Source organism: Drosophila miranda, chromosome 4, assembly GCF_003369915.1.
Source record: "Drosophila miranda strain MSH22 chromosome 4, D.miranda_PacBio2.1, whole genome shotgun sequence".
Taxonomy (NCBI): Eukaryota; Metazoa; Arthropoda; class Insecta; order Diptera; family Drosophilidae; genus Drosophila; species Drosophila miranda.
Genome location: NC_046677.1, coordinates 4,628,913 through 4,643,454, shown reverse-complemented (window position 1 = coordinate 4,643,454; position 14,542 = coordinate 4,628,913). Strand labels below are relative to the sequence as shown.

Sequence of the window (14,542 nt, the reverse complement as noted above, 5' to 3'; positions counted from 1 at the left end):
GTTATCTGGATGAAGAGTGAGTTTTAAACTAAGGTTAGGGCATCAGGAATCTATTAAAAAACATAAATTTCAATGGTACACGATTTTTTCTTTGTCTTTGCCCGTACATGTGTGATACTACGATATGATAGTCCTCTAAAAATGCAACTCCATTTACACTTGCAACTCTCACTTACCCTCTGCGAAAAGTCCACATAGCATGACCAGAAAATGATAGTGTATAAACATGATGCGATTCATTGAGATGTGGGAATGTGGTGGAAGATGATGTTTCAAAGATACATATGTACATTATATAGCCAATGATTGAGTTTATTTATTAAATACCAAAACATTACAGCATACATTTTTTGTTTGTTCATTAGATTCTATTCGTATTTTATTACAGTAGTAGGGCGGGGCCGGTAGAAGGGGCTAAACAGATCTCGTTACACGTTTATAGACTCCACTTTCTGGGCATTCTATCAAGAGGGGGTGGATGGGGGGAGGGGACAGGGAGCGGTACATGGTATATTTTTGCATCATTGTTTATTTTTTTTATTTTGAAGATTTAGGGGCTTGCTAATACTTGAAAATTCCTCCGTTTTGCCAATCAATAGAGCTTACAACTTATGACTATTTTATGGTAGGTAGTAATTCATTATGTGCACACTTTGTTCTGTTTTTGCTTGTAATCATATTTGTATGTATATCTCGTATATCTTAGTCGAAACGCTGCTCTCCCGCTCTGTGGATTAGTTCGTTATGACCGAGTATTTGCGGGCCGTGTACTGGCTCTGCCTCTGATAGTGAATGTTGCCTAATACAAATGAGAATTGTTTATTAGTTAATCGCATATGTAATAATATATTCCACCTACTGCCGAATGCCAAAAGAATTTACTTTGAAGATTTACCGCCCAAAATCAATTAGCAAAGCAAAACCTGACATATAAGGGCCCCCCCCACAACATTCCAGCACGCCGATGACTCTCTGTCTCGGACTGAGCTCTAATTAGCTGCCTCGTTTCACACATTCGCGGGAAGCCAGAAATTACCCCTTCATACCATATAATTTGTCGAAGGTTTTCGTCTTTAATTCAATCAAAAGGGTTCAGAGCGAGTCCTCGGTCTCCTCGGTCCCAGGGTTCGTTCAGGCGAAGTGGGGCTCTTAATAAATCAAATAGTCGTGTGAATTGAGTGCGCTACAGTCGGGTTCAAGGGGTATATCAACGGATGGAAAATTATGGACTGAAAGTTCAGCGAATTTGGGCTTAATAAAACAGAATAAAAGACATTTTGAGACCTTTAAAGACTTAAAGAACTAAATCTCTATGGATTTTTAAAGCAATTTATGATATTATTGCGGAAAACTTTAAATGAATTTAATTTGAATTTAAACTAATTATAAATATATTTTAAATAGAAAATTCAGAAGTAAATCTTTTAAAAATTCACGGAATTTCTTTTTTTACTTAAATTTGTATGATCTAGCTACAAAAATAGAGTGTTAATTGTTAAAGTTGTTAATATAAAATATCCTAACCCCAATTTTCCCTAGTTGTTGCCAGAACTCGATCGATTGATTGATGCATTTTCACATTCAATTTCTTGAGTACCAAAAACTTCTAATCAAATTAGACCTGAGACTTTTTTTAGTTCCCAGTTATACGATCCTATATCAACCCACACAAGAACACGATCCGGAATAGTGGCACGACAGTCTCAAATTAGCCATAAAATCAACAAAATGTCCAAACAGTTCTAGCCACAAACAAAACTCCACTTGAGCACTGATCTGGTGGTGTGGTGGGGAGAGAAAAAACAGTAGAGAGGAAAAGAACCCATTTCCATTCCATTTCCCCTTCCATTCGATTCGATTGGGTTGGGCTCGGGCTGGGTGCTGGGACTTACCTGAGGGGCATGGTGTGTCCAGGCAAGGATTACGTAGAGAACATGTGCGTCCATCACCTTCGTAGCCAACCGGACAGGAGTCACACTGGGCTCCGTTCACGGTATCGTGACACTGAACGCCTCTGCAAGAGAGAAAAGAAACAGAAACAGAAAAGAGACAGAGACAGAGATTCGGTTGGTTAATGGTGGATCGGGCAGAGGATGTGTTGTGTTGTGTTGTGTTGTGTGTGGATGGGTACCCACATATTGTTTATTATTATTAATACTGACAGTCAGGAACAAACAGCAACAAAAGACTGTTAATGTTAATGGAGGGACACGGCAAGGTAAACCCCATACAAAGGCAAATTTATTAATGATGTTTAGTGGAAACAGGGCTACACAAAAGGCCGTGCTTGACCAGCGGAGAGAAAGATCTGTGAAAAGAGAAAAGGTTACCCCTCCAGAGAGGAACATTGATGGGACCGACAAAGCCCAGAGTTCGACAAGCGACAAGACATGTGCCAGGGGGTAAACGGTACCCTCTTCCTCTTACTCTCCTTCCCAGTTTGTTTTCGGAACCGTACAGGAAGAGCCGACGCCGGTTCAGGTTCCCCAAAAGAAAACAAATTACAATTACAAGAAAATCTTATTAAAACCCAGAGAAACACAAATAAATAAAGGAAAAAAAGGAGAGAGAGCAAGAGGCAAGAGACTTCGACTGTGTGTAGGTTGTGTAGGATGGGAGATATGATATGATATGATGGCCCATGGCAAAAAAGTAAATCCAGGCTCCATTGCATGTAAATTTCACCAAAAGACCGGGGCCTGTTGCCCCTTATTTATGCTCAAGAGTGTGGGATTGCTTATGGCTTTGCAAAATATTTACATATCATGACATGGTCATTAGTTCGCATCGTCTCTGCGGTTCGCTTCGGTTCAGTTCTGTTGGGAGGTTACAGTTACCCGTTACATGCTATCCCCTGCCCATTGGGCAATGCTTCATCTGCATCCTCGTCTCCTCAGTTGAAACTTAATTTTCAGGCCCGCTTTGCCTGACCATAACTCACAGCAGTCCAATTTTCTAGGAAGATCACCCATCGGGCATCAGCCATCAGCAAGAACTACCGTGCCCAACTGACCCAGAAGCCATAGTTTCCCATATTTTACGACTATGCACACAATGGCTTTTTTCGCTTGCCGGAAGTCTCCGTCAGACGACCCTTAGACCTGGCCCCAGCTTCCCAGCTTGCCAATAGCCCGGGAGTAAATAGTAATCATGGAGGGAAGCTTAAGCCACTAAGGGGGGTATAGTCACAGTGTGAATACTCTAAAATAGAAAGTAGTTATTATTAAAAGCTTCCCAACATTATCTTTGAGAAATAAATTAATTTGTAATTGCGGGTACCCATGAATGGCTTTGTGTGGGCAAAAAGAGACAAAAATTATGCTTTTATACACACACAAGCAAAGCATGGAATGAGCGGGGGATGGAGAGAGCATGGAACGAGATGAGAGAGTACTAAGCTGCATACGCATTTACACCGCTCTCCTCTCTTCACTCTTCCATTTCCAGCTTCCATTTGCACGCGTTTAGAGTCCGCTCCGCGTTCTTTTGCCGGTTTCGGGTCGTGAAAAGCGGGAAAATTGTGAAAATCATGCGGAAAACATTTACGTGCAGGGTGTGTTTGTCCAGTGCAGTGAAAAATATCAATAATCCTGACTTTGAAGTATATAAATCTAAGAAAATGTGCGTGTGCGGGGGCGAAGGAATGAAATATGGCAGATCACTGCTAAAAATGTTCATTAATATGTGAAAGTACAGAGGAATTATTTAATTGATTGATTAACTTTTGGCAAGTAAGCCTGGGTGTCTTGCATTTTGTTTTTTTTCGGTCACGCGGTCTTTTTTTTGTGTGTGTGTGTGTGCATAAATGGAGAAGAGCAAGAGGGAAAGAGCGAGTGCTGCCGTCTTGACGCCGCTCTCGTTCCAAGTGTCACAATTAAAGGTGAGGCATTCTCTCTTGTACACACACACTTCGCCAAAATATGCGAGTATCGTGGGATTGGATTCTCTAACGCCTCAGCTTTTATTAATGCACTCAAAATATACTCATTCCAAGTGCAAATCCAATGTAAACAATGTAAAACAATCGTGCGTACAAAAGGAGATCGAAGAGAGGAATGTACACAAATGAGAAATGTGTGTGAAAGTAATATCCCGTATGCGGAGTCCGTCGTTCGTCCGTCATAGCCTTGAAATTTTCGCGCTCTCACGCGTCCGTCTTCGTCCGTCTTAATTGTTGCGCGGGAAGAATGAAGAGAGCCGAGCTCTCTCTCTTTCAAGAACTTTTGACGAAATGGTGAGTGCAATTTATGTGTGTTTTTATAGCTCAATATCTCTATTTCTTTACCCAATCAAGGGATTTGTCCACCCAAATAAACTTTCACTGAAGGCGGACGATCATATGAATATTTAGGATAGCATTCCACTATAGATAGCTTTATCCTTGTGCTTTATCCATACGTACTCTTCTCTTTTCATTGAGAACTCATGCGGCTGCAACAACAACGGACAACGTGTACCGTGAATGCATACATATATTAATAATAAGGCAAGGCACTGAAAAACCATATAAATTCCTTCATTATTATTATTAATATTGCCCTCTAAACCAAGTCTTATATCCCATGCCCTACTCCCCTTTCAGGCAGAGTATTATAACAACATTTTCTTTCGTTGGCTCAACAAAAAACAAACCTGAGGTAGCAAAAAAAAAAAGATTCAAATTTTGTTTTTTCTATTCTTTGGCGCTGTCAGTGGATGAGACTCATCAGCCCGCGGGCTCCGCTCTTGACTTTGGCATATCCCATGGCGGGCAACAACACACTTGTTGGGTGTACGGGGTGCGCGGGGTGTGTGCGTAGGCATTTTGGGGATTCGGCTGTGGCTGCCACAACGGGGGACGACTCGACCAAAGGCCTACCTTGCCTCCAACCGGCAACGCGCAATTAGCAAAAAGTGTTAAGTACTTAAGTGGCAAGCGGTCTAAGTCAAGGCGCGCTGCTGTCCGTCCACTGCCATGGCCATATCCATGTTGGATATTGCGTAGGGGTTTTCGCTTTCTAGCTACGTTCCCAGACGCCTCCTCCTGGCACTGGTACTGGCACTGGCACTGACACTTTGCGCTTTTCTGCTTTGTTTCAGTTCATTCGACCATATTGTCTGTGTGTCTGTGCGGCATCGTTTGAGTGCTGGGAAAATATCCAGTCGAGCGCAACGAGGAACGCATTAGCATTTCTGCCACTGACCCCGCCCAATGTCCAGCTATCCCCCATTCTATCCTATGGTTATCCCATAGTTAGCATGACGAACCCACTCGGAGTTTTGGAGCTGGAGCTGGACCTGGGCCCTGTCTTGACTGCCTGCTTCTTGGCCGTTCTTTTTATTAACCACGCATTCATAATTCATAATTCCAATTTGCTGGCTTGCCTCCTTGCGGCCCTGGCCCCTGCTCTTCTTGTGGTTCCCTTTCGAGACCAGTTCAAACACCACCCAAAGGAGCCTTAGAAGGGAGCTCCACCAGCATGGAGCAGGGCCCGGACCTGAGTAATGTGTGAACATGGTTCTGAAGCATGCAAAGGCTTTTAGGCTGCCTGGGCTCTGGTCGAGCTACAGTTGGGGGATTACACTGGAAGGAATTAACATATGATAGACATTCAAGATTTGTCAGGGCTTTTGGCAGACAACTAATCACTGATTTTAGCCACTCATTTTGCCACTAAGAGTCCTTCTTTAAGTTCTTTCAATGGTCTATCATCGATCGTAACCCTAACTCTACTTCGCTACGTGGCTTCCATTAACCCTCCACCCAAATAGCTTCTAATGGTAGCGCGCATGCCATGCAAATGCCCCAGCACTTACTTCTAACAACAAAAGAGCCAAAGAAACACACTTGGCTGCCACCACTCGTACAATCTGGGGCTCCCTTTTGACAGAGCAGGCAGGCAGGGGGATCCGTCCATGTGCCACCATCCTCAATCTCCATACACTCCTCCGAAGCCTCCTCTCTCCTCCCAAGTGGCGCACGCTTTAGACAAACTGCAGCTAACTGCCATAAAGCGGCGTTTATTTTGCCACAGGCCACTTATCTGTGAGGTTGCTTGACTCTGGCTCCGACTACGACTACGCTACGACTTCAGCTGTGGCTTCGGATCTGCCTCCAATGGCTCGGGCCTGATCTCGACTTGGCCCGGGCCCGGGCTTGGGCTTGGGCTTGTTTTTGTTTTCATTGCTGCGGCTGCGCCTGCGCATGGCCAAGACAGCCGCAGAGACAACGGCAATGTGCCAAGATATAGGGTTTATGCGGTGCGAAAATTTAGGGAAAAAAAGTATAGCTTTAGGTCTCGGCTATAGCTTTAAAAAATTCATATGTGTAATAAATAAATAAAAAATAAATAAGGAACAAGAAAATTCCATTGAAATGTTGAATATTCGAAATACTGGTAATTATCCAAATAATTTTAGAATTAATTATAAACAGATTTTCTGGAAATGTAACGATAAAATCTTATACTGGAAAAACCATATAAAATAAGTAAAAATAAATATATATAATATATATAAAATATAATATATAAAATATAAGGAAAAACCTTATAAAATGGGTCCTTATGGCCTTATCCAAACAGTTATGAATTTCCAAGTTATGTAGCAAAAATTACAATACAAAATAATTAATATTAATGAGTATTTAGCTGTGAAATATTTATACACCTAATACACGGTATTTTTTTCCACGGTTTTGATTTAACACGATTTTGAAAATTAAAAATTTTAAATTTGTTCACGATTTTATTCCATGAAAAAATTACAAAATACCAAAAAAAAAAAAAATTAAAAAGAATATATTTCTGGGAAGAAATATTGGAAATATAAATATTATTATATTATATAATTATAAATAGTAATAAATATAATAAAAAACACTTATAAATTCCAAACTATGCGGAACTCCAAGTAAGTACAAATTTAATGTATTCACACCCTGAATATCATGATATGCGGAACGTATAAACGTGGCCCGAGCTGGATTCGCTGCCAGTCAACTATTAATTTGAATCCAAGCAGTCAAACGCTGCCACAGACACAGGCCCCAGAGAGTCAAGAGCCACAGCAACAACAAAAACAACAACAACAAAGCGAACCGAACCGAACCCACCAACAACGACGGCAACGACAACGACAACAACGACAACGACTTGGAATCAATGGATCCACTTTTTCCCCGATGCGTAGGCGAACTTGATTCCCACTGAGATATGCGTTCCACCGTTCCACCGAACTTTGATGTTTTTTTCGAAGCTGTGAACCAGCCTCTCCAGTTGCTTCCTCTTTTTCTGCTTTTTCCTGGTTCGAGCCATGGCCGTAAACGTTTTGTTTGGGCCAGAGAGAAAAACTAGAGGGGGTAGGGGAATATGCATAGATATTCGAGAGATTCTGTGGGAAAGTTGCCTACAATCAAATGGAATTCTGTCTCGAAAAGTGTTCAACATGCCCCGTACACATGTTGCAGCCTGCAATCGGTCTTCAAATCGGAATCTCTCTGCTATCTACTATCTCCCTAGATAGGTAATATAATCTCTCTGTGGGTCTTGATTGCACTGCTGATTATTTCATCATCTGCATAATTTTGTAAGCCACAGAAGTGGAAGTGTGTGCAGCGAAGACTGATTTTTTTGGGGCGGAGGCGCCTCTGCGGACTGTCATCGGCCTGGGGCCAAGTTATGATTGGGCTTTCAGGTGGTCAATCGTTGGAGCACCTGAGCAGCTCTCTCGGAATCTTGGAAATGGAAAGTGCTGGGAGAATATGCGAATGGAAGATGAGGGAAATGTGTGAAGAGATAAACGTGTTTAAAAAAGAGGATCAGATAGAGGATCCCTAAATCTCTGCTTCCCAGTTCTTGGAATAAGTTCTGAGTACCATTTTCAATCAATATAGAGCGCTTCTACACAAAGGAGAGGCCGTGTGGATATTTTATGTGACATGGGCTATGGTGACCCCTATAAAAAAAAGACAACAACATTGTAGATAACCTGCGCAACAAAAGGATCCAGCAACAACAGGTGTGCATGTCATTAGCACAAGTTTTATGGCCTTTTAATAGAATCGATGGTCTCCAAAAGACCATTCCATAAAGAATGGTCTCTAGAATCAAGGGAGGAAACAAACAAAGCGTTGACCATGTTCTCAGCCCAGGCCTGACGCCGCCGCATTTGATTCGGATGACATTTGGTGGGTTCTAAATTAAAATGATTGGAGGGGAATGGGGCTGCCACACGCATTGGGCCACATTTCATCGATAATGAAAGATGACAGTAACGAGAGTCGGCGGCCGCGACCGACGCATCGTGACAACATTTAAAACAATTTTATGCAAATTAAAATACGGTCAGCCCCGGGCCAGAGGCGCACCTTACCCAAACAAACCATCCGAACCGATCCCTAGACACCTACAACACTCGCTGGCTGGTTCTTTGGGCCCTGGCCAGGGTCTGTGGGGGCTCTTTTCAATAATTTACACAAATTTATGGTCGAATGCTTCCTATGCGCGTGGCCCAGGCGCTTACTTCTCGCATTTCCAAAGGGCCCCCGAGTCCGAGTTCGAGTCCAAGGGAAAAAATAACAGAAATCAGTTTAAGTGTTTTGACACAATGAAGTCAGTCAGTCCTCAGTTTGGTTTGAGAGTTGGCTCTGGGTCTGTGGTTCTTATGGCATAGCTGCGGGTTCTTTTAAACTAATTTATGCGGCTGTTTCAAGTGCCATTTGTGGTCCAGACCTCCTCACATCTGGGGTCGCAGGTCTGTGTATTGCAAAGGTTTTGTTGCATTTTGTTCGACAATAGTGTCTACCAAATATTCTTTGAGGTTCCATCACCGTTACATCGCATAGCTTGTTATAGTTTTGTTTAACATATTTATGGATATTGTACAGTGCCGGAATTTATGTTTTTATTAGGGTCCGACGCCAGCGCTGTGGGTCTTTTGCATAATTCGATGATTGAGATTGACACAAATTTGGCATTGGAACAGAGCCAGAACAATCTTTAAGTAGTTTATGGATTTCCGACTGTGGGGAACACTTCCGGTTGTTCAAAATGATAACTTAATATGGGGGCTGTGGGTGGCTTGATGTCTATCTTATGAGCAGTGAAAGGTTTTCCCTGTCTGGGCCCACAAATATGCCGTCAAGATAGGACTTACTCCCATTTTGGTATCGCAAACATATCAAAGAGATCTTTTGCCAGATAGCAAATGTGCTTCATAAAGATCATTTGAATATAGTAGTCCCCGGCTCCGGGTTGATTGGACTAAACTGTCTCGAAGCGACAAGGGATTAGGAAGTCTTCTTCGCCTTCGGATTGACATATCTACGATCTACGGAGCTTATCAGATGGAAAAGGCGAGAGGAAACTGGTTTCGGAATCACTCAAATGACTCACACAACTTTTACACGCGGAGAAAAATTGGCAAAGAAAAAAGAAAAACATCCACCTTTAAATTAAATGTTTGGGTTTTAAATAAAAACAGAGGGAAATTGAATATAATATATTTTGATATGAATTATGTTCATATTCGTATTTAAAAATCCCATATTTAATCAAATATATAACACTTTAAAATAAATATAATATTTTAAATTTGTGGGAAATATATTTAATTTAAATAAAAAATATATTTAATTTAAATATTAAATATATTTATTTCAAAAATGAAAATATATTTATTTTAAATACGAAATATATTTAATTTAAATATTTAATAGATTTATTTTAAATATAAAATATATATATTTATTTCAAAAAGGAAAATATTTTATTTTAAATAAGAAATATATTTAATTTAAGTATTAAATATATTTATTTTAAATATGAAATATATTTATTTCAAAACTGAAAATATATTTATTTTAAATACGAAATATATATTGAATTAAAATATATTTGATTTTTATATGAAAATATGAAATATATTTCATTTTAATATGAAAATATTTATTTTAAATTTGGAAATATTTTTTAGATATTAAAATATATAATTTAGTTTAAAAGTTTAATTATTTTAAGTATGAAATATATTTAAATCAAATATGTTCATTTTATTGTTTAATTTTAAGTGAAAAGGCTTTATTTTGACAATTTTCACTCTCCGAGTAAACCATTTTTGTATTTTTAAGTCGCCCTATTTTCTCTGCGTGTAAGCACACTCCACTCCACTTACTCTCTGTTCTGTTCTGTTCTGTTCAGTTCTGTGTAACCTGCTTATGGCATTTATTTATTCGTAGAATTCACCAAGTAAATAAACCTCTAAATGTGAATCCTCTCTCTCAATGGGCATCACTTGCTTATCAATCACACATATAGATAAACGAGAATATGCATGTAGATATGGATGGGGATGTGAATGGGGATGTGGAGGACTGAGGTGTTAGTCAAGGAGTTGTTTGAGCTTGTGGCCTGACTAGATCATCAAACCATAAACAACATCAAATTGCCATTAAGGCCAAATGCAAATAATTGCAGAGTCAGAGTCGAAGGAGGGAACCTTTTGGCCGGATCGGAGAAGCGGCGGCGCTTTTCAAGCCCTTGGAGCTCCCAGCATGACAAATACAATTAACGTGAATGCAATGGCCACGCCCTTGACGCCATTAAGAGCTCCACAAGCTGCGTTAATTTTGTTTGGGCGGGAGAGAGAGAGAGATAGGATGGAAAAGGACTGTGTAAAGACTTACGGATAGCATTGATAGTTGGCGCAGGAGACGCCCGGTTTGCAGATCTTGCCATCGCCAATCAAGCCAGCAGGACAACGGCCGCACCTTGGACCAGCGGCCGAATCCAGACAGTCGACACCTGAAAGAATTTTCGTAGACAAATATTGAAGCTTTTAAGCTATCGAACTATCGATAAATGCGCCACTTACCGCGATAACAAGGATTCGCCGTGCGACAAGTGGGCTCCAGTCGCAGCTGATTGTCCCCGGAGAGGGGATTCTTGCAGCCGGCACAGTTCTCCAAGAGCATACGCAGGTAGGCAATCTCCTGGCGCTGGTGGGCGACATCTTCACGGAGCAGCTTAACCAAAGCCAGTAAATCGCTCAGTGATCGTGCGAGGGCGTCTGGGTTGGAACAATGAGCAAAAAACAAAACAAAAAGACAAAAACAGAGAGTTACAACAACAGTCGAGGGTAGAGTTCCGTTGCGTTGAGGCTTTAAATAAAGCAACAATAATTCATGAACACCCTCGGCACACACAGAGGGTCTCTGGGTTGCTCTGGGTTCCCCGTGTGTGGGAAGCGTTCAAGCGTCTGACAAGATTAAGGTCTAACCAATGCAAAAATCGCACTCATTTTAAACCATGCAACAACGCACACATCGTCGTGTGTACCGCATGTTGCATGTACAGGCTCTGCTCTCTCTCTCTCTCTCTCTGATTGCAACCTAATCCGCTTTGTCGCACTCCAATGCACTCCTTCGGCGCTTTGAACAGCTTTGTGCAGCTTAATGCAATGGGACAACAAAAGCCAAGCATCCCGACCCCTTTTACAACAGAGATGATGAGTCAGGACCCTGATTGATTGAGTCACTGATGGGAAGTCGAAGGAGCACGATCAACACACATACTCGTACATATATTTATGTAGTATATGGCTGATTTATTAAATTGTATTGTGGCATTAATTAAACTGCGAATTAAAGCCGATTAATACCGATTTCATGACCTCACTGCAGAGATGAGACATCATAAGAGGATCAGGTCGTGTTTCGGTAATATACAGGGATTCGGCATAGTTGCTAGATTCTAGAGATCTTAGAGGTAAGTAATATAGTAACTAGGCCACATTTTAATAGAGTTATGGCTTTCCTAGTACATATGTGACTGCAGGTAAGTCTACCAGAGATCAGGCTATCCCACTCGCTAATTGAATTACCAATATGCAAAGTATTCCTATGATTAATGCTTGCAATCCGCTTATCTGCCATTACCAATTTGCCTAAGCCTGTCTATGATCTTCATTAGGGCCCAAATGCTATACCTGGCATTAGGCCTTACAAATCTGGCCAGCAATTAATTACAACACTTGCAGACAGCTATATGTAGACCCTAGTGGTACCCACATCGAGACATTTCACTGTCTTTGCCAATAAGTCGCCGCTAAGTGCTCCACAGAAAGAGCGAGGGAGAGAGGGAGAGTGGGGCGCCCACGTAGATACGACGGCTAATGAACGCCAAGATATGACAAAGCCCATGCATATAAGTTGTGCACTCGTTGGGGACCAGCATAATTATTATTTATCTGGCTCAGTGCAGTGCAGAACAACACCAAATTGGTAGCAGGCTCCGATCTGTACCCACGATCTGTGCCCCACTCGCCCTCTCTATCCGTTGACATGGGTACAGCACGGGGCGGCATATAAATCGCAAAGCCAGAAAACGTAATGAATGAATTACGTGGCTGTGCCGCCGACGACGACGACAGACGAGAGATAGAAGCGAAGGTTGCCAAATGTAACCAAAACGAGATCGAGAGACTTGGAGACCCCAGAGATCTGTGACTTGGAACGGATGCGTTTGGGCGTTAAGGCGGCGGCGGCGTTTTCAATGTTGACAAAACTCACTCCGGCAGGCGGTGAGGCAGGCAGGCAGCCAGCCAGTGAGGCAGGAGGCAGCCCTCGAGGCAGGCAGGCAACCGACAAAGTCAGACATTTGTGCAGGCCAGATGTGCAGAGACGACGATGTTGGACTAGTTTAGTTGTTGCCATGTGTCTTACATGATGTTGTACAGCTTAAGAGGTAGATATATGAGGGATATATTGATTCTACTTATGTTTCTGCCTTTAGATTATCCGTGCATTAGGGGTAGCTGTCCTGATTGAAGGGCTTTCTGTTACGAATAAGTCCTGTAATCAATACAATCCTGTATTGTACATTATAGATCTTACCTTACCTTCTTAGATTCTCATTGGTCTTGGTTTTCAAGGTCTCGTGCACATGCCATTGACATTTCAAGCCCCCACTCAAACCAAAGCCAAAACCAAAACCAAACGATCCCTCAAATCAGTTCCCCAACCTACACTCTCTGTGGTTCGGTACCGATGGCTCTGCCACATTTTCTTAATTGAATTATGTTCCACAAGTGACATGAACGCCAACGGACGCCCAGAGACAAGCACCAAACAATTTCATTAACGCGGCATCTAAGCCACAGCCAAAGACTTTTGGGAGAGTTGTCAGAGATCAGGGCACGCCTCTGGGTCTGGGCCAAGAGTCGTTGACTGCTTTAGGACTACCGGCTGTCAGCTGACAAAAACTGTGTGTGGAAACCGATGGGTGGTGCTACCTACCTTCACAATCGCCATGCAGAATGGGTATATCGCCGCGCTCAACGTCTGTGGGCACCTCCTGGTGTCGATGATCTGTGACTCCTTCGCGGGAGATGGTTGGCTCGTACCAGCCGCGTACATCGCGCTTCTTGTTCTTCTCTGGAATGGATCGGTGGGTTGTGTTGTGGTGGACTGACTGGCAGCAGACAGTTCTCTCAGATGTACTTACCACGCTCCGTGATCTTGTTCCGCAGCATGCGCCGATTGCCGCGACGATGCAGACCCTTCTGGCAGTTGGCCCGCTGCAGGGAGTGCTCCATGTCCGCATCAAAGTGCAGGGGATACTTTCGCTCACGGAACTGTCAATGAAAGATGCACAGTGCTATTGCTAACCCATTCGAACAGTAGAAGGATCCCCGTCTCTTCTCACCAGCTTGATCACTGGATCGTCCATTTGTGTGTAGAGTTTGGCCAGATTCATGTCGATGTCATGATGCGTGCTCGCCTTGCAGTCCACATAGAGGGTGATGCGATTCTTCGAGAACTGCAGGGCCAGCGATCGAATGGTGCTCGTCTCATTGATGTTGGGTATCTCAAAGTTGCGCGACTCGGTGGCTCCATTCGCACTGATGTCCAGGGTGACCCTCTGCTGTTTGCGGTCCAAAAAGAAGGACATCTTGTGCTTCAGCATGGGGAAATCGATCATGAAGAGAGCTTCTATCGAAATGTGCAGCTTCCGACGTGGTCTAAATGGGCAAGGGCCAACATATTGTAGACTCTGAAGTGTATATGATCCGTAAGAGATGGTTTACCTTATGTGTCTGGTGGATATGACAACATCGCCTTTTCGTATGAACTGCTCGAGTTCGGCGGAGGCAACTGTGGGTAAGAAAAAAAGGAATATATTGTTATGGAAAGATAGAAAAAGAAGATACAAGGAATATGGAATATAGGAGTGGGTATATATAGGGGCTAAGTGAGTTCTGATTAGTTTAAGCAGATCCTTGGGCAATATCTTTTTTTCTTATTATTTATTTTTTCTTTTTTTTTGGTCTTGTGCTACAAGATGAAATTATATTTAAGGCTCTTTTATTAAATTATTTATTATTATAATTTATTAATTTAAATATTTATTTTTTATTCTATTATAAATTGTATTTAATTTTGAAATTAAAAATTTAATTAAATCCTGATTGATATATTTGTACCAGTAATATTATTTTACTATTAATTAATTAATTATTTATTTATTAATACAAAATACAATCCTAATTATAATAAAAAAATAAA

At 41.8% G+C, this 14,542-nt stretch overlaps 1 protein-coding gene across 5 annotated transcripts in view; it reads right to left on the bottom strand.

Annotated features, from left to right (window-relative positions):
- Positions 1-14,542, bottom strand: part of LOC108163627 (cartilage oligomeric matrix protein) — a 28,687-nt gene that overhangs the window by 2,457 nt on the left and 11,688 nt on the right. For 4 of the 5 annotated variants that reach the window (XM_017299028.2, XM_017299027.2, XM_033393198.1 and 1 more), the window contains exons 4-10: positions 14,065-14,131; positions 13,683-13,998; positions 13,482-13,611; positions 13,274-13,411; positions 10,852-11,046; positions 10,664-10,781; positions 1,893-2,014 (exon numbers count right to left, since the gene is read on the bottom strand). In XM_017299028.2, the coding sequence (XP_017154517.1) occupies positions 1,893-2,014; positions 10,664-10,781; positions 10,852-11,046; positions 13,274-13,411; positions 13,482-13,611; positions 13,683-13,998; positions 14,065-14,131 (1,086 nt within the window). Of the gene's footprint in view, positions 1-518; positions 800-1,892; positions 2,015-10,663; positions 10,782-10,851; positions 11,047-13,273; positions 13,412-13,481; positions 13,612-13,682; positions 13,999-14,064; positions 14,132-14,542 lie in introns of those variants that run through there. The other variant, XM_017299031.2, reaches the window with a different exon arrangement.